This window comes from Mastomys coucha, unplaced genomic scaffold, assembly GCF_008632895.1.
Source record: "Mastomys coucha isolate ucsf_1 unplaced genomic scaffold, UCSF_Mcou_1 pScaffold15, whole genome shotgun sequence".
Classification (NCBI taxonomy): domain Eukaryota; kingdom Metazoa; phylum Chordata; class Mammalia; order Rodentia; family Muridae; genus Mastomys; species Mastomys coucha.
The window spans coordinates 103,996,601-104,020,505 of NW_022196897.1; the positions used below are offsets into that span (position 1 = coordinate 103,996,601).

The 23,905-nt window shown below is 47.3% G+C and overlaps 1 protein-coding gene across 2 annotated transcripts; it reads left to right on the forward strand.

Annotated features, from left to right (window-relative positions):
• Nucleotides 1-1,856: 1,856 nt before the first annotated feature.
• On the forward strand, nt 1,857-23,164 carry Ivd (isovaleryl-CoA dehydrogenase). 2 transcript variants are annotated; one of them, XM_031371475.1, is made up of 12 exons: nt 1,858-2,052; nt 7,932-8,021; nt 8,215-8,266; nt 12,893-13,062; nt 14,361-14,454; nt 14,646-14,782; nt 16,089-16,185; nt 17,951-18,044; nt 18,543-18,624; nt 19,114-19,218; nt 19,323-19,395; nt 21,725-23,164. In XM_031371475.1, the coding sequence occupies exons 1-12, from the start codon at nt 1,906-1,908 to the stop codon at nt 21,856-21,858; spliced, it is 1,275 nt and encodes a 424-aa protein (XP_031227335.1). In that variant the 5' UTR covers nt 1,858-1,905; the 3' UTR covers nt 21,859-23,164. The 2 variants fall into 2 exon arrangements, with proteins under 2 accessions (XP_031227336.1, XP_031227335.1); XM_031371476.1 differs by lacking the exon at nt 19,323-19,395 and having other exon boundaries at nt 1,857-2,052.
• Nucleotides 23,165-23,905: the final 741 nt, after the last annotated feature.

The window sequence follows — 23,905 nt, forward strand, 5'->3', positions numbered from 1 at the left end:
CATTCTGTAGAGGGGAGGCTGAGGGAAGCCATAGCACTCTTAGCCATAAAATCCTTTATTACACCCATTCCCTTGCCTCTCAAGAGATCGAGGACATTCTCAAAATATCTAAAGAAGTCATTTCAACCAGATTAGAAATTAGAGGAGTGTGATTTTGTGTGTTTTCATTTTTATGCTTTTACTGGCCTCGTGTAGCCCAGGCTGGCCTTGAACTCTACAAGGAGCTGGAAATAACTCCTGATCCTCTTGCCTCGGTTTTCCAAAGGCTGAGAGGCTAGGTGTAGATGCTACTCTGTGATTGGTTCTTGACCTCTCATTAGGGAGGACCCAGAATGCAGCGTTTTTTCCAGTTGTGGGAGGGGCTAAATTAGACTGTGGGAACAGGTTGGGAAGTCAGATGTGGTATGAAGGACTAAAAGTGAGGATGTAGAGCTGAGTGCTATTCGATATAATTAAGTATGCAATCATTTTGATTGCTGGGTACTAAGTGGGTGCTTCACATTGTGCCCTGCCCAGTGAATATGCCTCACGATGACATTGAAGTATGGTGGGGAACACTGTTTTCATTTTCAGGTGATAAAAGACACTGCAAGGATCCAAGCAATGTGTTCAAAGCCCCCTTCCTGGACTTTGGGTGCTATGAATTATAACAGAAGTGGAAAGGGGGTTAAGGGATAAGAGCCTGGGTCCTGCCAGCCTTCTGGACACAAAGACAAATCTCACCTCAAAGTCACTAAGTTTATTCTAAGCCAGTATGAATAGCCATGTCCTGGGACATGAGCAAAATTCAGGTTGCCCTTAATGACATACTCCACCGTGGAATAGCTACAGGATATATTCTTAGTCACCAAACCAAAGAGTCATAAATCACTGTATTTACCAAAGACCTTGATGCCAACACTGGGTAGGTGAGTTACCACAAACCAGGGAAATCTCCGTCGTGGTCTCAGATGCTATCTGATGACATACTTAGAGTCTTGGTTTGGTACAAGTCAGTAGTCTGCTAAATGAATAAATTCTAGATGGGTGTGGTGGTATACACTTGTAGTGGAAGTAAGGGAGAGGCAGGCAGATCTCTTTGAGTTCAATGCCAAAAAACTCCAGAACAGCCAGGGCTACATAGAGATCCTGTCTCTGATGAATGAACTAATTTAAAATAAAATTTCTTACCTGGTGGTCAAGAATATTGAGTCAGTTACATGGGTTGGAGATAAATAGCTACTTAAAGGAACTAAAGGTACTCAAATATAATTTTGGCTGTGAATCTGCAACAGCCCAACCAACACCCACAATCACAAAGTTCTAATTAGTCTGCACAATCTTCACACGCGTGGCTTTTTCAGGGAACCCCAAACACCATTCTTCCCTTCCCGCTCCGTCACCCCAACGAGAAAAAGTTCTTACAGAATCTGAGGGCAGAGAATCCCTGGCAACCTCTTTCGCTTAAGGAGGAACCAAAACCTATTACATAACAAAGCGAATCTTAGTGTTTTAATTCAGTGGGTACTCTAGAATAAGAGAGTCTTTACAAACCTTCACAGGTCCTGATCAGTTTGGACAGTTTATTCCTCCACATGAGCCATCTATGTTGGAGTACTTGCTTTCCCACAAAGATAGTCTTGTGCCGTTCAAGATTACAATCTTAACACGAGATACTATATTAACGACTCTTGTACACAAGAAAGACACTTTGGAAACAAGGAAGGGAGATAGCAAGCCCAGGAGCCAGGGCTGGCTACCGCCTCTCGGCTGATTGGCTTGCATGGTTGCAAGGGCAGCAAAGCCTTCGGCGGGCTTCCGAGCACGATTGGCTACTGGAGCCCCACCCCCTCCCTGATTGGACAAAGTGGTGAAGCTAGGATTGGTGGAGCGTAGGCCAGCCCAAGCTCCTGGTGCACCGCAGAGATGGCGACTGCAATTCGGCTGCTGGGGCGGCGAGTTTCCAGCTGGAGACTGCGGCCATCACCGTCGCCCCTCGCTGTCCCGCAGCGGACCCACTCCATGTTGCCTGTGGACGATGATATCAACCGGCTAAACGAGGAGCAGAAGCAGGTAGGAAGGCCGGCCCCAGGACCTCATGTCCCAGGTCTTACCCAAGTGTCTTGTACCTGCCAGGCCTTGGAAACGTCTTTTAGAAGTTAGGATGAGGAACTGCGCACCCTCTCCCTACTGGTAATCAATGCCCATGCCTCTGACTTGACTTCATTGTTATCTCTAGCGAGGGAAGATTTGAGGCAGACAGCAAGGCAGAAGAATTCCTGGCTTTGAACTCCAGCTAGAAGGAGACCAAACCTGGAAGATTGGTGGCGTTTGGGTGGGCAAAGATTGGTTGGCCCTACTTCTAGTTGCTATCGTAAATCTGAGTCCGTATACACTCCAACCTGTCCTCTATATGTATCTACCCTCTTCCCTGAGGTCTCAGTATGTATAGCTTTGGGTGGCCTGGACCTTCCTTGCCTTGTAGACCAAGCTAGTCAAGAGTTACTTGAACTCTAATAAACTCTTGCTTCTACTTCAAGAGTGATGGGATTAAAGACATGGGCCACCATACCTGGCTTTAAGCTGTGGTTCTCAATTTATGGTTGAAGTTATGGATGATCCATAACTACCAAGTTTTCAGTGGAAGTCTTTAAAGAATTCTGAAATGCAATCTTTTTTTTGTTGTTTTGTTGTTGTTGTTTCGAGACAGGGTTTCTCTGTAAAGCCCTGGCTGTCCTGGAACTCTGTAGAACAGGCTGGCCTCGAACTCAGAAATCTGCCTGCCTCTGCCTCCCAAGTGCTGGGATTACAGGCATGCGCCACCACTGCCCAGCCTGAAATACAATCTTAAGTTTGTTTTCTTCCCTTCTTCAAGAGCTAACACACAGAGCCAGAAAAAGAGCTTACTCAAGGTTACACAGGTTGCCCACACTTATTGCTGGGTTTAACTCTTTAATTGAAACTGATGAATAATTTCCAGGTTCCAATTGCCTCGGGCCCTGCCAATATATCTATTAAGCAATTGCTGTAGATTGCCTAAGGAATTGCTAGGGAGTGATGGCACACACACAGTGTGCCTGTGTCAGATGCTATCAAGGGCAAGTATTGCTATGAATGTTAACCTTAGCGGAGGAAGAGAGTGGAACCCTCAGGCATCTTCTGCCTTAGAATCCTATGGAATTCTAAGGTTCCAGCTTGTTATTCCACTGGCCTGTTGTCTGTTTCCTGAGCTCTGACTTTCTCTGTGCCCTGGGAAGTAATGATTACATTCAGATATTTGGGGCAAACAATACTTTTAGAATGCAACTTTCCCACAGTCCTGTTTTTAGGAATCTGAAACATTCCCGTTCATACGGAGTATTATTTTGGGCCCTGAACCATCTTTTCTTTTTTTTTTTTTCCAGACAGGGTTTCTCTGTTTAGCCCTGGCTATCCTGGAACTCATTCTGTAGACCAGGCTGGCCTCAAATTCAGAAATCCACCTGCCTCTGCCTCCCAAGTGCTGAGATTAAAGACATGCGCCACCACTGCCCAGCGGCCCTGAACCATCTTATATTAATAAAGGAATTAGATATTTGCTGGTTAACTCACTTACCTTTTTTACTTATTTTTAGATGTATTTCCTTTATGTGTACAAATTTTTTGCCAGAATGTATGTTATGTGTACACTGTGCCTGCCTGGTGCCTGCAGAGGTTAGAAGAGGGTGTCCTACCCCCTGCAATTGGAGGTAGAGATGGTTGTGAGCCTCCATGGGGGGTAAGAATGGAACCTAGATCATCGCATCAGCAAAAGCAGCACACCTTAGGTAGGCTTATCATTGCTGGAATGAAAAGCAACTTGGGGAGGAAAGGATCTCTTGGGCTTACACATCCACATCTTAGTCATCACTAAAGAAATCAGGCCAAGAACTCAAACAGGGCAGAAACTGAGGCAGAGGCCTCGGAAGGGTGCTGTTTGCTGGCTTGCTTCTAGGGCTTGCTCTGCTTGCTTTCTTATAGAACCCAGGGCCACCAGCCCAAGGATAGCACCAACCATAGTGGGCTGTGCCCTCTCCAGTCAATTACTAATTAAGAAAATGCCCTACAGACTTTTCTGCAGACAATCTTATGGAGGCATTGTCTCAATTGAGGCTTCCTCCTCTCTGATGACTCTAGCTCCTGTCAAGTTGACATGAAACTAGCCAGTACAACCGACCCCTTGTCAATTTGACACACAAACAAATCCCTGTTAAGTCATAGTCTTTCTGTTTTACAAACTTAAAAAGTCTCACAGCCTTACAAATTCAAACACATTAAAAATTGTCTTTTTAAAAATATCCAATTTGAAGGCTTAAAAAACACAGACTGCTCTTCCAGAGGGTCTGAGTTCAATTCCCAGCAACTACATAATGGCTCACAACCATCTGTAATGGTATCTGATACCCTCTTCTGGTGTGTCTGAAGACAGCAACAGTGCACTCACATACATAAAATAAATAAATCTTTAAAAAAATAAATAAATAAAAATAAATATCTAGTTTCTTTTAAAATCTCATTTTTAAAAATCTCATTTTATAAAGGGGGCTGGCAAGATGGCTCAGCAGGTAAGAGCACTGACTGCTCTTCCGAAGGTCCTGAGTTCGGATCCCAGCAACCACGTGGTGGCTCACAACCACCCGTAATGAGATCTGACACCCTCTTCTGGTGTGTCTGAAGTCAGCTACAGTGAATTACGCCAGAGCATGCGGGGCCGGAGTGAGCAGAGCCATCCTGAGTTCAATTCCCAGCAGCCACATGATGGCTCATGGCCATCTCTACATCTACAGTGTATTCATACACATAATAAATAAGTAAAAGTCTATAAAGTCTCCTGGTTAGTGGTGGTAGCACACCTTTAATCCCAGTGCTCAGGAGGCAGAGGCAGGCAGATCTCCGAGTTTGAGGCCTACAGAGTGAGTTCCAGGACATCGAGGGCTACACAGAGAAACCCTGTATTGAAAAACAAAAACAAGCCGGGCATTGGTGGTACACGTCTTTAATCCCAGAACTTGGGAGGCAGAAGCAGGCGGATTTCTGAGTTCAAGGACAGCCGGGCTACACAGAGAAACCCTGTCTTGAAAAAAACCAAAACAAAACAAAACAACAACAACAACAACAACAAAAAGACAGGAATTAAAACAGGGCAGGAACCTGTAGGCAGGAGCTGATGCAGAGGCCATGGAAGGGTACTACCGCTTTCTGGCTTGCTCCTCATGGCTTGTTCAGCCTGTTTTCTTACAAAAGGCAAGACCACCAGGCCATGGATGCTGCCCCCTCCCCCCGGCCAATCCTGCCCCCGAATGGGCTGTGTCCTTGCCCGCCCATCACTAATTAAGAAAGTGCACTAGAGGGTAGAGAGACAGCTCAGCTGCTAAGAGCACTGGCTGCTCTTTCAGAGGTCATGAGTTCAATTTCCAGCAGGCACATGGTGGATCACAACCATCTATAATGGGAACTGATGCCCTCTTCTGGTGTGTCTGAAGAGAGCTACAGTGTACTCATATACATAAAATAAATAAATAAATCTTTTAAAAGAGAGTGCCCTAATTAGATCACTTATTAAGAAAAATACAAGTTACAGCTGGCTCTTATGGAGGCATTTTCTCAATTGATGCTCCCTCTTTGATGGCCCTAACTTGTATCAAATCGATATGAAACTAGCTAGCACATGCTCTTACCCACTGAACTGTTTGTCCACACTCTCACTTTCCCTTCTAAATCAATGTTGTTTCAATGCTTTAACCTGAACACTTTAAAGAAAATTGCCTTCATTTATAGCAGGTATTTATACTATTCTTTGTTTTGAGACAGGATGTTGCTGAGTGGCCAGGCTGGTCTGGAAGTTTTAGCATCCTTCCTGCCTAGCTTCTTGAGTTCTGGGGTCACAGAGTGAACCCCTATATCCAGCTTTACAATGTACCCTCTCCCGAAACACACACCATTTGTGTATATTCATTGTATATTCATTGTACATGGTGTTAGGCTGCATATGGACTTCTCCATATACTTTGAATATTTCCCTCCAATAATGTGTTTCTCTCTCTCTCTCTCTCTCTCTCTCTCTCTCTCTCTCTCTCTCTCTGTGTGTGTGTGTGTGTGTGTGTGTGTGTGTGTGTGTGTGTGTGTGCGTGTGTGTGTCTTTCTTTGTCTGTCTCTTTGTGTCTGTCTCTCTGGCTCTGGCTCTGGCTCTGGCTCTCTCTCTCTCTTTCTCTCTGAGACAGTATCTCACTATGTAGACTCACAGAATTCACATGCCTGCATACCACTATAACTAGCTTTAAACTGTATTATTGTTGTATGAATCTACATGTCAATGCGGAGGTCAGAGGACAACTTTGTAGAGTCTGTTTCCTCCTTCCACCTTTACATGGGTTCAGGGTGAACTAAAGTTAGGCCTTCAGGCTTATGAGGTGAGCGTTTAACCCGCTGAGCCACCTCATCCAGCCTTTCTGTGATGTTCTTACGTAGCAGTTCAGTAAGAAGTCCTTGATGACATGGCAAACCCAGGCTTCAAGTGGGAAGAAGTTAAATATTAAGTTGTGTTCTTGTAACCAAAGAAAAGGTTGGAAAAGAAAGGGTACAGTATAGTTCCGAATGGAGCTGACCTGGAGCTCTGGCTTCAGGAAGGAGCTCCTGTCACTTAGCAGCTGCGTGAAGTGATCGGGGCTGTCATTCTCCTGTAGCCTCATCATATTTCTAAAACCTCTTCGAAGTAGACTGGCAAGATGAACCGGTGGTCAAAGGCACTTGACACTAAATCCACTGACCTGAGTTTGATTCTAGGACCCATATGGTAGCAAGAGAGAACTGGCTCCCAAAAGGTGACTTCCATATATGCTCAATGGCAGCCCCCCATACACACAAAATAAATACAGAAATATTATTTTTAAAATTAACAACAAAAGAAACTCCCAACCCCATGGCTGTGTGGTTGGCAGAGAAGGCTGCTTGGAGACCTCAGGCTTCAGACCTGAGACTCTAATGCTCAGGCCTAGATATTTAATGTTCCTACCAGGAGAATGTCTAATGCCATTGAGAATCGCTTTTAGCCAAAGTCTCAGGAGATTGACAGGAGTGCAGAATTGAAGAAGAGAGCCTAGGAGAGCAGCCAGAGGCTACTGGGAACGCTGGGGGACATGGGAACGCTGGGGGACAGCCTATGCGGGCTGGCTTAGGGGCTTCTGTGTTACTCTGGTTACCGCAGGAAGGCACAGAGTAATGTTTTGTAGGGCTGCATTTTAAAAATCATCTTTAATACTTGAGGGATTGGGATACATGAGTTCTAGTTAGGCTTGGGCAAAACTCAATCTTAAGATTGATAAAATGATAATGTCTTAATCATTTCCAAGATGTCTAAACCAAGAATCTTAAGAAAGAGGGGACAGTCATTGTCCTAGTTAGGGTTACGATTGCTCTGATGAACACCATGGCCAAAAGCAAGTAGGGGAAGAAAGGGTTTGTTTGGCTCACAGTTCCATCTTGACAAAGTCAGGGCAGGAACCTGGAGGCCGGAGCTGATGCAGAGGCTATGAAGCGATGCTGCTTACTGATTTGCTCCTCATGGCTTGCTCAGCCTGCTTTCCTATAGAACCCATGACTACTCCCCACCGTAGGCTAGCCCCACCCACAATAGACTGGGCCCTCCCCCATTCATCACTAATTAAGAAAATTCCCTATCAGCTACAACTCCATCTTCAGGAAGTATTTTCTTGTTGAAGTTCCCTCCTGTCTGGTGACTCTAGCTTGTATCAAGTTGACCTAACACTTTGCCTGCACAATCACCTCTAAGGAAGCATAATTTCGTGGGGCCCCTAAGCCTCAACCTGAGAGTACCCATGGCCTAGCTCCCAGAATATGCCGTCTCAACCACGGGACCATTGCCTTCAGTGGCAATCATGTCTTGGTTTCAGTAGTCTCTATCTCTCTCCCTCTAGCTTCGTCATACTGTATCTAAGTTCCTTCAAGAGAACCTGGCCCCCAAGGCCCAAGAGATTGATCAGAGCAACGACTTCAAGAACCTGAGAGTGAGTTGCAAGGGTGCAGGTGGGAGTGGAGGCCTCTGGGACATGGCTGCCTGCATTGTGCTTTTTGCCTAGAAAGATGGCCACTGTCTCCTGGTGACAGGGCCTCGCTAATAAGAGCCCCTTTCTCGAATGGCTTGGTCTTATTCTGGCCACAAGTGACTTAACCCACTCATAACTCCTGTTCTGTTGGCAGGAGTTCTGGAAACAGCTGGGGAACCTGGGAGTACTGGGCATCACAGCCCCTGGTGAGTTTGGTTTCTTTCCCTAAAGAGAACTCTCTCTGCGGCCAAAAACAGGCAGGAAGGCAAGTGAGCATGGGGGCACATTCCTATAATCCCAGCATCACTCAGAGGGCTGAAACAGGAGGACTGCACTGAGTTCAAGGCCAGCTTGTGCTGTTACAGTAAGTTCCAGGCCAGCCTCGGCCACAGAGTGTGAGACCCTGATTCAGAGAAAAAACAAAAACAAGGGTCTGGAGAGAAGACTCGAGCTGAGCTTGCTGTGTAAGCATAAGGCTAGAGCTCAGATCTCAGCACTCTGCGAAAGCCAGGCCCGTCCCACGGATGCCTACAATCCTAGCACTGTGCAGGGCTGAGCCTGGGTGCTTGCTGGGGCTCACTGGCTAAGTCTAGCCAGAAAGCACAAGGTTCTCTCAAAAGGGAGAGTGTAGAGACTGAGAAGAAGATGCTCAGGACCTTTCCCCGGCCTCCATGCTGCATGCAGGTGTTTGCATTCACATACACGTGTGCACATGCATTATACACACATACATACACTCATATATATATACACAGAGAGAGAGAAAGAGAGATCAAACAGGATGAGAAGGGAAAAATCATTCCCAAAGAGCTTCCTTACCCTCAAACCTGAGGCAGCATCCGTTGACTGTGAGCCCAGAGCAGACATTCTTACATCATTAGTGATGGCCAAAGGCAGGGTCTCTCAGACTGCTTCCTGTGGAATCTGCATGCTCCCCAGACTCCTCTAGATGTCTTGGGGGATACTTAGAAAATTCTAAGTCAAACAACTGCCCTAGTAGATCAGTTTTCTCTCAATGATTCCTAAGCACTAGTGGCCTGTGAACAGGAATCATTAGGAAAAGTATGTCCCTGAGGGACGCCTTAAGTCCTCTGCTTACAGCTTGTCCCCACAGGTCATTTGGGGTTAGAAATGGGACTAAGAAGGATGTCTGGGTCCTTGGATATGTGGTCACATGATGTGTTTTAATAGGCTCTTGGGCCTGCCCAATATCCTCTGTGGGTGCTATGACTTGTTTGAGGTGGGGAAGGCAGAGAGCTGGTACGTTCTGTTCTGTACCTTCTAGAAAAAAAAAGACTCTGCCTGGGTTGCCATACCAGTGCATGAGCTGCTGGCCTCCTCATCCTGCACTCCTGGGGCATGAGAGCAAAACAATTCTTTTTTTTTTTTTTTTTTGTCCTTTTATTCTTTCCTAAACAATAAAGAACAATTGTTTCTAATCCCATACTTAGAAGAGTAAGGCAGGGAGACTGGGGACCAAAGCCAACCTAGACAATATTGCTAAGACCCTGGCTCAAAAAAGCAGTTGTGGTAGTGTGGCTGGAGAGATGGCTCAGTGGGTGAAGAGCACTTGTTGCTCTTGCAAAGGTCCCACCTTCAGTTCATGAACATGGTGGTTCACAGTCATCCACTGCCTCCAGTTCCAGGAGATCTGACAAGCAAGAGCACTAGGTTTGCACATTATCTACACGCAGGCAAGCACTCATGCGCACAAAAGAAAATCTAAAAACTGTTAAGGGAAAATAAGCTAACAACTATTTGTATAAAAACGTACTGTTTTTAATAATGAATGACATATAGGGGCTTTAGATGATGTGGACAGATGTGTATAAGTTATGTTGTCATTTTATGTAAGATATGACTGGATTTGGTATCTGGGATGGCCTGGAAACCAGAGATACAGGTAATGGTTTGACTGGTATCTGTATACTTCACCTTGTATCCTTCTGGAGTACATAGGTCCTGGGGTTTTAGTTGGCCTTGGAAAGTTACATGAATAGTGGTATAATGATTCATTTAAACCATGTCAATGTGAGGGACTCAGGGGGAGGACCTACTAGGAACCCCTAAACAAGATTTTCTTTTTGCTTTGAGGGTTTATGATCCTGTCCAACATAATGTGTTTCTGACTCAGAATATATTTAATGGAACAAAGAAGCAATTTAAAATCAGTGGGCTGAAGCTAGGCTGTGTGATAAATTAAACATCTGTAACACCAGCACCTGGAGGAGAGAGGTATGAAGGTTGTGGGTTTAAGGCCATCTGAGGTACATAAGACCCTGAAGGAAAGATGTGAGGATGTGGGTCATTTGCTAGAATGTTCAAGTGTCCCCAACACAGCAGAAAGCGGTGCCTGAAATTTCAATGCTCAGATGTAAGGCAGGAAAAACAGAAGTTTGAGAAGGAAAGTGCAAGAAGGAAAGGAGAAAGAAAGAAAGAAAGAAAGAAAGAAAGAAAGAAAGAAAGAAAGAAAGAAAGAAAGAAAGAAAGAAAGAGAAAAGAAAAAGAGAAGTACAGAAAGGAATGTGAGGTCAGAGTGTAGCTCGTGGCAAGAGTGTATGCTTGGTTTGAAGCCCTAGGTTTGATCCCCAGCACTTAAAAAACAAGAAAGAAACCTGATAAAAGCCTTTCAAGTGGACACGTTAAAAAGAAAGCCCGGAGCTGGTGCTAGTGATGCATACTTTTAATCCCAGCACTTGGGAGGCAGAGGCAGGCGGATTTCTGAGTTCGAGGCCAGCCTGGTCTACAGAGTGAGTTCCAGGACAGCCAGAGCTACACAGAGAAACCCTGTCTCAGAAAAACAAAACAAAGAAAGAAAGAAGGGAGGGAGGGAGAGGGGGAGACAGCAAAGAAAGCCAGGAGTATTGTTTGTCCTGGGGATTGAACCTAAGGCCTTGCATATGCCAGACTAGTCCTAACCATATGCCCCAACCCTTTTCCTATGATCTTATCTTGAGCTGAGCCTCACTACGTTGCCCTAGCTGGCCTTGAAGTCACCCTGTAGCCAGGTAAGACTTGATGGCCCTACCTGAAGGACAGGTTTTGAAGGCCAGACCAGAGCTCTGCTTTCTAGCTTTGCTCCTGATGCTGCAGCTGCACCTCCCGGCCTGGAGCACTGGGCAGGAGAGCTTGGTCCCAGGCTCTGTACACAGGCAGCTGAGCTGAGGGGCCAGGGGTCAGAGACTTCCTGGAACAGCCGTCAAAGAAAACATACTTTCTCTTTCTCACTTTCTGTTCCTTATATTTCCTCTCCTTCTTAATTTTTGAGACAGGGCCTCAAATAGCCTAGGCCAACACAGGGTTTGCTATGTAGTCAAAGATACCATTGAACTCATGATCTTTCCACCCCCACCTTCTAACGTCCAGGGCGACAGGTATGTGCTACTGTCCCTGCCCTGAAAACCTTTCCCTTTTTTCTTTTTCTTTTTTTTTAAGATTTTTTTTTAGCTTTTTATTTTCATGTGCATGTCTGTGTATATGTTTGTATGTGTGAATATGTTTATACATTCATGAGTACATGCCTGTGTATGTATGCTACATCTGTATGTATCAGTTCCACTTTGTTCCCAAAGCTATGCTATAACATCTCACCTTTGGGCCAGAGAGATGGCTTAGTTGTTTGGTTTTGTTTTGCTTTGTTTTGTTTTGGCAGGCCAAACCCTAGTTTATTTCAGTGTCAGCAACAGCTTAGCCATCAAAAAAATAAACTCTACCCAGGGCGACAGAAGTCTCTACAGCAAGGCCTAAGGGCTCAGCCGCCAGGCGGCAAACATCAAGGATGCATGGTGGGCACTACCCGGGTAATAAGTTAGGAAGCGGCAGCCTGGTGGTGATAAGGGCCAGGCTTCACTTCTGGGCGGGCATGAGGTCATCGATAGCCTGACCCTGCTCAACCGCCGCTCCATCTCAGTGAGTAGCTTCACTCCATCCACCACCATCTCCCTGCACCAGCTCCACCTCGGAGAAACCCACTGCCATCAGCGTGGGAGACATCAAAAACAACACCGACAGCAGCGGTGTCCACGCCACCTGCGATGGCTCAGTGGTTAAAAGTGCTTCCTAGTCTTCCAGAGGACCCAAGTTCAGTCCTTGCTGTTCACCTTGAGTGAATCACAACCACTAGAACTTTCCCTCTAGGACAACGCTTCTCAACCTTCCTAATGCTGCGACCCTCTAATATACAGTTCCTCATGCCGTTCTCGTTGCTACATCATAACCGCGGTTTGGCTACTGTTATGAATTGTGATGTAAATGTTTTTCAAGATAGAGGTTTGCCAAAGGGGTTGTCACCCACAGGTTAAGAACTGCTGCTCTAGGGGATCCAAGAGGATTGGTTCTCTTCAGGTCTCTGAGGGCACCCCATACCCTTGGCATAAATGCACACACACAGGGAACTAAAATACACAGATTAGTCTTTTTAAAGGTCTCGTCTTCCTGAGGCCTCTGCACATGCAGTCTGTAACTGAATTTTTGGTGCTCTGAGCATAGACCCCTTCCCACCCACCCCTCTGTGTTCCCTTGCCTTCTTCCTTCATCCATCTGCTTCTGCCTTCTGCAACTTCTACAAGAGTGGGTGCTCAGGTTTTTGCTGGTCCTCACTGAAGATGTCTGGGATAAAGCCAGTGTTAGAGATGAAGGTCTTCCCCCACCAACAGCAAGCAGAACCAGCTGCATGGCCTGGGCAGAGTCCCTGGCAGCAGCCTTCCAGCCTTGCTAGGAAAACTTGCAATAGGTTCCAGGGTGTTTCTTTAATGCCAGTTAATATAAGATTCCTGTCTGTGTTCCAATGTAACCTGGCTGCCTTTCTGCCTCCTACACTGTCCCACTCCCAGTTCAGTATGGTGGCGCTGGCCTGGGCTACCTAGAACATGTGTTGGTGATGGAAGAGATATCCCGGGTTTCAGCAGCAGTGGGGCTCAGCTACGGTGCTCACTCCAACCTCTGCGTGAACCAGATTGTTCGCAATGGGAATGAGGCCCAGAAAGAAAAGTATCTTCCCAAGGTGAGGAGACAGGGATGGAGAAGCTCACAGGGACTCAACACAACCACCATATGACAAGCTTGGTGGGGGCCAAGCAGATTCTCATTCTTGGCTTGCTGCCATAAGCTAACTATAACTAGAAAAAAGAGACTGATACTGCTTTAAAATACTTAAGCCAAAAAATTTGAATACATGAAGGGCTGGAGAGATGGCTCATTGGGTAAGAACATTGACTGCTCTTCCCAGAGGACTCAAGTTCAATGCCCAGCACTTACATGATGGTTTACAACCCTCTATGACTCCATCCCCCAGTGATCTAATCCCCTCTGGCCACTTTAAGCACTGCACACATCTGGTACACAGGCATACATGCAGGTGAAATAAATAAAGTGGAAATGGAGGCCACATTTCCACCATGTGGAAGAAGGGAATATTATCTTCCTCCATTCCACATGTCCATTAGACCCTTAGTCTCCACATACATGTGCACATACAAATATACAACATACTAAAGAGAGAGAGAGAGAGAAAGAGAGAGAGAAAAGAAAGCAAGCAAGGTTTATATGTATCAGTTAACTTGTGAATCCAACAATTGGCATTTGACAAGGACTTTACGACATTAAAAGTACACACCTTTAATCCTAGCACTCAGGAGGCAGAGGCAGGTAGATCTCTGAGTTTGATACCAGCCTCACTCTACAGAATGAGTTCCAGGACAGCCAGGGCTACACAGAGAAACCCTGTCTTGAAAACCAAACAAAAGAAAGAAAGTTTCATTCAGCAATGTGGTGACTTGTGACATGTGTGGAGTTTCAGCTGCTTTGGACGCAGAAGCTGGAGGATTTGGCAAGACCCTATCTCGAAAAACAAGTAGGAGGCAGTGAGGTGGCTTAGTGGGTAAATAAATGTGCCTGCCTCACCAAGCTGGATGGGCTGAGTTTGATACACGCGATAGAAAAAAAACCAGAGTACACAAATTGTCCTCTGATAGACACACTCTCACGCACACACACACACACACACACACACAGTAGCCTGTGTGCACACATACACACAGAGAACAAATATATTTAAAATATAAAGACCATAGGGGTAATGGGAGGTCTCAGTGGTAAATTCCTTGCTTAGCATGTGTGAGATCTTGGAGCCAATCCCCAGCACTTCGAAAAGCGGCAGAATCGGGAGAAGAGGGGCCTGGTAGCTGCTCACTTTGCCACGGGGGGCAGTTTAGATATGGGCAGGAAGAGGCCATCCCCTTGAGCTGCTTGCTACAGGGTACTTCCCAGTCCTAACAAGACCGGTTTTGGCTTTCCTTGTAGCTCATCAGTGGCGAGTTCATCGGAGCCCTGGCCATGAGTGAGCCCAATGCTGGCTCTGATGTTGTCTCCATGAGGCTAAAAGCAGAAAAGAAAGGTGAGGCCACTTGCCACGGGGCATCTGGAAAAGGCAGAAAAACAAACTCAGACTGAGGGAGTGACGGTTGGGAGTGGCCTCTGCTGGGTTGCTGTCCTGGTTCTCGGCAGGGTGGCAGCAGTTCTGTGGACTGACTGGCTGAGCCAGGGCAAGGGACTTCAGCAAACAGCCAATTCCTGCCCTGCCCTTAGGAGATCACTACCTTCTGAACGGCAACAAGTTCTGGATCACCAATGGCCCTGATGCTGATATCCTAGTTGTCTATGCCAAGACAGATTGGACCGCTGTGCCAGCTTCTCGGGGCATCACAGCATTCATTGTGGAGAAGGTGAGGGTGGTAGGTGTGGCCCAGAGAGACCCCCACCTCTAACCAAAGTGACAGAGTTAACTAAGATTAAGATCAGTGTTCTGTGTTCCGCCTCCAGGAGCTGGTGGGTAAGCAGAGACTGAAGAAGGTAGACTAAAAGTCAACTCTGGTGCTGGCAGGGTTGCTCAGTCATAGAGCAGACCCTGGGTTCAATTTTCAGCACTACACGAAAAACAACAACAAAATAACCAGAGAGGCTGGGTCAAGTTTGAAGACAGTAAAACTGACCACAGAGTTGAGGAAGAAGAAAATGTTATCCCGAGCTGAGCAGGAACTGTGGGAGGGGCTGAGGCATGGGTGGGAATGTAAATGATAATTTGGATACTATACCTCTGATACTAAGGACAAGATAAGATACATCAGGAGTCAGGGTAAAACTCAAGGGTTCCATTTTGGGTTTAGTTTTATTGTAAACAAATCCAGCCACACAAGGTGACATGTATTTGTGATCTGAGCAGCACTTGACAGGCAGGCAGGGCATGAGTCTGAGGCTGGTCTTTGTAGGGAGATCCAGGGCTCTCTAGCAAGACTCTGTTTCAAAAAAATAAAAATAAGAAACAGCAACATTTTCGGTATAGAGGAAAAAAAAATCGGGAAGATTTTTGTTGTTGTTTTGTTTTCAACTTTCTTAAGATGGGGTCTCATTGTGTAGCTCTGGCTGGCCTAGAACTCATTATATAGACCAGCCTTCTCCTGAACTAACAGAGGTCTGTCTGCCCCTGCCTCCCAAGTGCTTGGATTAAAGGCGTGTGCCCCACCCTGGAAGAACTTTAGGTAGCAGGTGTTGGCTTCACACCATCTGCCTATTTTATCTAACTAAAATTGGGACTGGAAAGGCCTAAGGGAACAGGGAACCCTATGTCCGTGCCTCCCGGACACTTGGCAACAGTGTATCTGAGTCGTCTGGGCTGGTTGGAGTTAGGGTTCCTTTAGGGACGCGGGGTCAGAAGAACTCAGGCAGAGTGGCATAGGCTCTGAGAGTATCTTCAGAGGGATATCCCTGGGAGAGTGGGATGAGTTGGGGACTAAATGTTTCATTGAGAAAACTGCTCCCCTGAGAACCGGGGAGATGCAGGCTGGCAGCTGAGGAGTTGAGAACAAGATTGGTTTGTTTTGAAGACTGGAGTTTTGCATCCAGGGTGAGCACTTGGGAGTGAGACGCTGGCAAGCTAGGCAGGTAGCAACATTAGCAGATAAAGTGAACTCTCGCTTTATTAGGCCCCCGTGGGGCAAGTCTAACCAGGGCCTCCTTTGGTTTCCTGTGAAGGGTATGCCTGGGTTTAGTACCTCGGAGAAGCTTGACAAGCTGGGCATGAGGGGCTCCAACACCTGTGAGCTTGTCTTTGAAGACTGCAAGGTTCCTGGTAAGTGTCCAGAGAATAAGGGCGCCCCTACCCCGACTCCTTCGCAAGTTGGAAAAACCCACCGCATCATTCCAGAGGTTGGCGGCCATCATCTGTCCCATGATACGCACTTAGACTGTGGGCCCGGAGCTGCTGGACAGCTGTCTGTCCTGGTCACAGACCCTGCTGCTGTTTGCTTGCCTGCCTGAAGGATGGGAGTTCTGTGGGTACCACACCGTGCCTAGCCTCCTCTACTGACATCCTTCAGACTTCCTGTGCACTGACTGTACAGCCCATGTGCTAGCTTGACTCGTAGTCATAAGTAACCCAACAAAAACAGGTTAAAGGAAAAGAACTTATTTTGACTCATGGGTTCAGGTGTCAAGCCTATGGCCCTTTGGCGCCATTGCTTCTGTACCCATGGTGAGACAGAGGAGGAGAAAAGAGCTAGGGAGGCGAGGGAGAACTGCTTATCTTTTGGGGGTTTTGTTTGTTTGTTTGTTTCCAAGACAGGGTTTCTCTGTGTAGCCCTGGCTGTCCCGAACTCACTCTGTAGACCAGGCTGGCCTCGAACTCAGAAATCCGCCTGCCTCTGCCTCCCAAGTGCCGGGATTATAAGGCATGTGTCACCACTGCCTGGTGAGAACTGCTTATCTTGTGTCCGTCAAATAGCAGTGATAGAACAGGGCAGAGTCCCTTTAAACGCTCAAGGACAAACCCTAGCGGCCAGTTTTCCCTAGAGGTTCTTCCTCTGAAAGTTCTGTTGTCTCTGTTAATGCCATCCAATTATGAATCCATCATCAGGTTAATCCATTGAGTAGGTCAGCCTTCACAATCCAGTCACGTCCCAAACCCCACCTTGGAACGCTGCTGTGGCAGCGAGAGCCAGGCCTTCAGCACACACTAGCCCACAGCAGGGCATTTCCAGTACAAGCCATGCCACTCTGAATTACACTCGGTAATGATGCTCAAAGCCCGTCTGAATAAATTGACAGAAGCCAGACTCGATGAAGGAAAGGTAATTTGATTTTGCAGGGATAGTTTCTCCCTGTGCTACATCTGTGAACGTGACACCATGTAGCACTGTTAGAGAGCTAACTGTTAGAGGGTGGGGATCTGGTCATCAATTAGGACTGCTTTGTGCATCAGCCATAAACCATCCTGAGACAGCATGCTGTAGACAGGGGTCTCTAGAAAGGGAGACCATGCAGACTCATCTTTGTAAAGAGGAAAAAAAAACCCATCCTCCAGCCTTAAAAGCAGTTCGGCTGTCAGGTTTCTAGACCCAATGTTCTGCCCACACCTCCCAAGTCCTTATTAGGGGGAGTGGGTGCTCAGTACTTCTGTCAATAGCACTGGACTCACAGACAGAGGCGCTTTCGTGGACATCGTTGAGAGGTGACCGTGCAGACAACCTCAGGCACTGAGTTCTCTGACTTCTATGTTAGTAGACATCAGGTGTAGAAAGAAGCAAAGAGGGACGGGGTGACTTCTAAACCAATAAGTTTTTCTTCTATCCCAACCTAGGGGTCCAGGGCAAGAAAGGAAAGATCTAACAGCTTGAGGCTCTGTAGTGTTGTGTGGATGGTATGAGTGTGGGTTGGAGGTAGGGGGTCCTAAAGCTCCACTTCCGCCTAGAAGTGGCAAAGTTTCATCTTTTCCTCTCCCTTGAAACCCTAGTTGAAGGTTGAGTGACTCGCTTTTGTGCCTTGTGTGGCGTAGTACCTTTTATCAAAGTAAAGAGGCTATGAAGAGCCTGTTTTCTGACTTGTACTTATCCCTGCAGCTGCTAACATCCTGAGCCAAGAGAGTAAGGGTGTCTACGTACTGATGAGCGGGCTGGACCTAGAGCGCCTGGTGCTGGCAGGTGGGCCCCTTGGGTAAGTGGAAGAGGGCTGGAGGCCCCCTGGGCAAGCTGGAGCTTCACCAGCACACGGCTTGGGAGTACCTGAGATCTCCAGCCCTTGGGTTGGCAGCCCTTTGGTTGGGAGCCAGCAAAGGCACAGGAAAGGTACTTCCTGGTCTATCCTCTATCCTAGAGAATCTCCTCCTACATTTAATTTCTTCACCCAGAAGGGAAATGGTATGAGGTGACGTGTGGCAGGTGAGGCCCAAGAAGCAGCTCTGTTTAGTCAACTGTGGTTGCGAAACCAGAGGCCCAGACTCTGACAGCTGCCTGCTGCCTGCCACACCTCCTTGATCTCAGAGAAAGGTGCATGGGAGCCAGGCAGGCAGTGCTGTGGCTGAGCAGGGAGTCTCTCAGGTTCCTCTTGGATTTCAGTTCCTTACCTTCTCACCTCAGCCCTCAGGCCTGATCCCCTGACACACCCACGGCCCCCTTGACAGCATAACTCCATAGGCTTCTTCCTTTCTGGCAGGATCATGCAGGCTGTCCTGGACCACACCATTCCCTATTTGCATGTGAGGGAAGCCTTTGGCCAGAAGATCGGCCAATTCCAGGTAAGTGAAATAGTTGAAGTGTCTTCTTCCACTGGATTAAGGTTTTACATTGGGGTGAGGGGTGAGCACTGTAGGATGGCTATTGTCCTTCTCTTACAAAGTGAGCCTGAGTTCACAGGACACGGCTACTTTCCCATTCAGCCTGGCATTGGAGGTTCATCACATTGTTCTGCCAGTTCCTATTGGAGATGAATGAACCAGACCCAGCAAGGCTGGAAGGCATACCGAATACTGGGACTTAGAACAGGAGCTCTCTTTCTAACCCCACCTTTCTGGCTAGAAGAGGCTGCTAGAAGCTAGCCACGGGAGAGGCAGCTCTCTGGCCTCCTCTCCTAGAGCTATTTCCATCTCCATGGTCCTAAGCAGATCCCATTTCTTCTTTGTACCATGGTTCTTCATCCCTGGCTGTCAGGTAGTCCTTGCCATTGACCTGCTCTGAGTAATTAGAGTGTCCCAGCATGTTGACCCATTGGCTCCTTTTGTACCCAGCTGATGCAGGGAAAGATGGCCGACATGTACACCCGTCTCATGGCATGTCGACAGTATGTCTACAATGTTGCCAAAGCCTGTGATGAGGGTCACATCACTGCCAAGGTGAGGGGGACTCTTCAGGAAGAAGGGGTGGGGCAGTGCGTTATCTACAGGGATGGGCCTCAGTGTCCTTTCAGGAGCCGGCTGAGCAGAGTCTGCTTCCACAGGACTGTGCCGGGGTGATTCTGTATGCAGCGGAGTGTGCCACACAGGTAGCCCTGGACGGCATTCAGTGTCTAGGTGAGTGGCTCCCAACTCCACTCCTGGGGTCCCTCTCCATTCCTCACTCGGTTTAAGCCAGCCACTCCCACCCTGGCACCTTTAGGATCATCTGCCTACTGTGAAGAGGAAAGGGACATTTTTGTAACAGCAGTCAGTAAATAAATGGATGTTTATTATTTTAAAGGGGTGGGGGGTAGGGTAGGGCTGGGAGACATGGCTCAGTGGTTAAGAACACTGGTTGTTCTTCTAAAGGACCCAGGTTCCCAGCACCCACCTGGCAGCTCACAACCATCTGTCACTGAAGTTCTATGAGAACCAACACCGTCTTCATGTCCTCTGAGAGCACCAGACATGAATGTGGTGCACAGACAAACGTGCTGGCAAAACTCCCATATACATAAAACCATTATGTATATGATTGCAGACTTGGTAGCTGACATGAGCAGGAGAAGTAGGATTCAAACCTAAACCTGTACTGGCCAACAATGAACATGGCTTCTCCACCCAAGGATTCGCTTTCCTGATGACCTTGTACCAGGCATATATCATATGATATATACACATATGAGCATATATATGTATATATGAAAGCAAAATAGCCAGGCAGTAGTGACACATGCCTTTAAGCCTAGCACTAGGGAGGCAGAGACACGTGGACCTCTGAGTTTGAGGCCAGCCTGGTCTACAAAGTGAGCTCCAGGACAGCCAAGGCTACACACAGAAACCCTGTCTCAAAAAAAAAAAAAAAAAAAAAGGCTGTCCTTATCTTCCCTGCCTGGTATAGGTCACCAGAGAGAGAAGCCTCAGGTGGAGCAGCCTCACCCATTGTTGGCCAATGGTGAAGGGTACAGGCTTAGGTTTGAATCCCACCTCTCCTGCTCATATCAGCCACTGAGCCTGCAATTGTGGGGAGGGAGGACCACAGGGTTTCCCTGTGTAGCCCTGGCTGTCCTAAGGAACTCTGTAGACCAGTCTGGCCTTGAACTCACAGTAATCCGCCTGCCTCTGTCTCCCAAGGTGCTGGGATTAAAGGCATGCACCCCCACCGCCCGGCTGCATTTTTTTTCTAAGCAGAGTATGTGAGTGTATGGTGTAGCTCAGGATGACTTACGATCCTCTGCCTCCACCCCCTGAGTACTGGGACCATAGGCATGTGTGACACACCTGTTTGTATAATAATGCTTTGAATCCAGGGGATTGAATCCAGAGCTTTGGGTGTGCTAAGTGGACACCTTATAGCCCCAGCCCCAGATTTTGCCCTTTCTCTGACTGAGTCCTGGGCATCTGGGAGACTTTCTTGACTGCCCTACTGTGCCTTCCTGACCCCAACAAGGTTCCCTCGATGCCTTTGCTTCTGTTTAATCAGACCTCCAGCACAGCCTGTATATCCTGGGGTGCTTATGGGTTCAATCAGTAGACCAAAGATGTTCAGAAAAGGCTGGGCATGGCAGTACATACCTATATCCTGGCACTGGAGAAACTGAAGCAGGAGGATTGAAGTGGGGCTGGGCTACATAGTAACTTCTTGGCCAAAATGGGTAGTAGCTCAGTGTGGTATCCCCAAGCATACACAAAGCCCACACCCCTTCTGGGATTACAAATTAATCCCAGAACTCAGGAAGTTAGAGGTAAGAGAGTCAGAAGTTCAGGCCATCTTTGGCTGTATGGGGAGTGGTAGGCCAACTTAGGATGTGATAGGTCCTATCTCAAAAAGGAAAGGAAGGAAAGAAGGGAGGAAGGAAATGTTTAGAAAAGAAAATTACATCAGTAGCTTGGGATTTTGCCAGCACTGAATAAAAGGACCAGCAAGATGGATCCCTGGGTTGGGGAGCTGGCTACCAAGCCTGGTAGCTGAGTTTGGTTCTCAGGACCCACATGGTGAAAGGAGAAAACTGACACATGTCATATACATTGTCCTCTGACCTCTACATGTATGCCAGGGCACATGCGTGTGCACATACATATACACAAATTAAATAAATGTAAAAGAAAAAAAATTGTACCTGAACTGCACATAAACCCCTTTTCTTGTCAGATTCCCTAAACATCCCAATATAACAACTGTTTAAATGGTACTTATGTCGCATTAGATATAAAAATAACCTAGAGATATTCAAAACGTGAACTGGGATTATAACTCAAAGGAAGAGCATTTGCCTAGAGTGTGTGAGCCCATGCTCAGTCCCTGAGAGAGAGACTGGAAGGGAGAGAGGACAGAGAGTCACAGGCATGCACCTAGGTCATATGGGAAGGGACCAATCCTTGATGGTCCTGGAAGACCTGTTTGCTTCCTCACTTCACCCCTGCCTTCAATTCTGTCCTTTCTCTCCCCACCTCTGCTTCACAGGTGGAAATGGCTACATCAACGACTTCCCCATGGGCCGCTTTCTTCGAGATGCCAAACTGTATGAGATCGGAGCTGGGACCAGTGAGGTGAGGCGGTTGGTCATCGGCAGAGCTTTCAATGCAGATTTCCGCTAGCCCCGCAGCCCGTCGTCCCGGTCCAGCACCGAGAGGCCTTTCTTTGGAAGCAGAGACGTGGCAGCCCTCTGACCTGTCTAAGCTCAGCTGCTCAGCTGCTCTTCTCATGCCAGCCCTTTGCCCTGCGTGAAGTCGGATTCTCCAGCCATGGCAGGCAATCTGTCAGGAAAGCCTAAAATGACTGCTAAAAGAACTTTGGCTTTTCTGGGGTTTGGGGGGAGAGCGACAGTGTCTGCGCCATTGCTTTCTACTTCTGAGGGTGATAACCTCACCCTCTGGGGTAGCATATGACAGGTACCCTCAGGCAGGGAGTCCTTTCTGTTCAAGTGTAACAGAGCCATTGCCTCTGTCAATTGCCAGGTGCTTGTGGTCTCTTTTTCTTGAGAAAAAGGCAAAAACCTTATTCTTCTTAGCTGTTTCCCCAAGAGCTAGGCAGCTCCACAGTGCCTGTGTGGCAAACCCACGAAGGGCAGAGTCCACAGTCTAGGCAAGACAGCACAGAAGATTGGCTCCCTGGTGTACCTGAGTCTGTCTGCGTCACTCTGTCACAGGCTAGCACTGGGCCTGCTCATGTGACCTCCTGCAGCTGACTGGGCAGCAGGCACAGGCCCTGTGGCCCAGCCTGGGTTGCCTGGCTCAATTCCAGCCTTGCTGCCTCTGTATATTTCTCTAGACACCCCGTGGCTAATTGTGTTACGAAGGCACAGCGTCTGCCACCATTTTGTATTAAACATACCGCAAAGTAAACCCTTCAGTGCCCAAAGCAGTATTCGGGAGGGGAAGCAAGCCATTTTGCTGGGGCCCTGTCTGCATCCTGAGAATGTCCTTGAAGAGCCCTGCCCTTCAGCCTGCCCTTTGGGAATGGGACCGGAGGCCAGAAGAGGAAGTCTCTTCTGGTGATTTTTCTTTTTCTTGTGTGTGAAACCATACCTGGGCTGTGTTAGGCAGGCACTGTACCACTGAGCCAGCTCCTTACCCCTACCAACTTCTCCATGGTTTTACTTTAGTCTCCCTGAGGCTGAGACTAGCTTGGAACTAAGACCCTGAACAATAGATCTGCCCCTATCTCTTGAGTGCTGGGATTGCAGGCATGAGCCACATGCAACACCCTGTGCTTTTTCTTAAAGGAAAGTGTAGAGAGGGAGAGGGGTGTCAAGTGTGGGAAGACAGAAAGAGAGTCTTAAGTTTCTGGAGCCTGGCTCTGAGAGTTTTGGGGGTTTTTGTTTTTGATTCAGAGTCTAACCTGTAACTCAGAATCCTCCTGCCTCTGCCTCCTGCCTGCCAAAATTATATACATGAACCACCACACCTAGCATATCTCTTGAGTTTTGTTTCATTTGTCTCACTATATAGGCCAGGCTGGCCTTGGACTCAGAGATCCTCCTGCCTCTGCCTCCCAAGTTCTGAGATTAAAAGCATATGCAGTCACCGTGCCCAATCCAAACTCTGCAGGGTTTTTTTTTATTTTGTTTTATTCTTTTAATACTTGACTTTTTTTTTTTAGATTCATTTATTTATTTTATGTTAGTTGTGAGCCTTCATCTGGTTATTGGGAATTGAATTTAGGACCTCTGCTGGCTCTGGTTGGCACTGCTTGCTCTGATCAACCTGGCTCACTCAGTCCCTGCTCACTCCGGCCCAAAGATTTATTTATTATTATAAATAAGTACACTGCAATTGTCTTCAGACACACCAGAAGAGGGCGTCAGATCTCATTATGGGTAGTTGTAAGCTACCATGTGGTTGCTGTGGGATTTGAACTCAGGTCCTTCGGAAGAGCAGTCAGTGCTCTTACCTGCTGAGCCATCTCACCAGCCCCAATACTTGACTTTTTCTTTTTCTTTTTTTTTTTTTTTCGGTTTTTCGAGACAGGGTTTCTCTGTATAGCCCTGGCTGCTCTGGAACTCACTCTGTAGACCAGGCTGGCCTCAAACTCAGAAATCTGCCTGTCTCTGCCTCCCAAGTGCTGGGATTAAAGGTGTGTGCCACCATCGCCGGGCCAATACTTGACTTTTTCTTTTTCTTTTCTTCTTTTTTTTTTTAAGAT

What these genes read in the sequence shown, in the direction of transcription:
- Ivd (XM_031371475.1), top strand. Translation starts at nt 1,906, where the DNA reads ATGGCGACTGCAATTCGGCTGCTGGGGCGGCGAGTTTCCAGCTGGAGA. An exon ending in AAGAAAAGTATCTTCCCAAG is followed by an intron (nt 13,063 to 14,360) that starts GTGAGGAGACAG and finishes CTTTCCTTGTAG; the next exon opens with CTCATCAGTGGCGAGTTCAT. An exon ending in CTGGCAGGTGGGCCCCTTGG is followed by an intron (nt 18,045 to 18,542) that starts GTAAGTGGAAGA and finishes CCTTTCTGGCAG; the next exon opens with GATCATGCAGGCTGTCCTGG.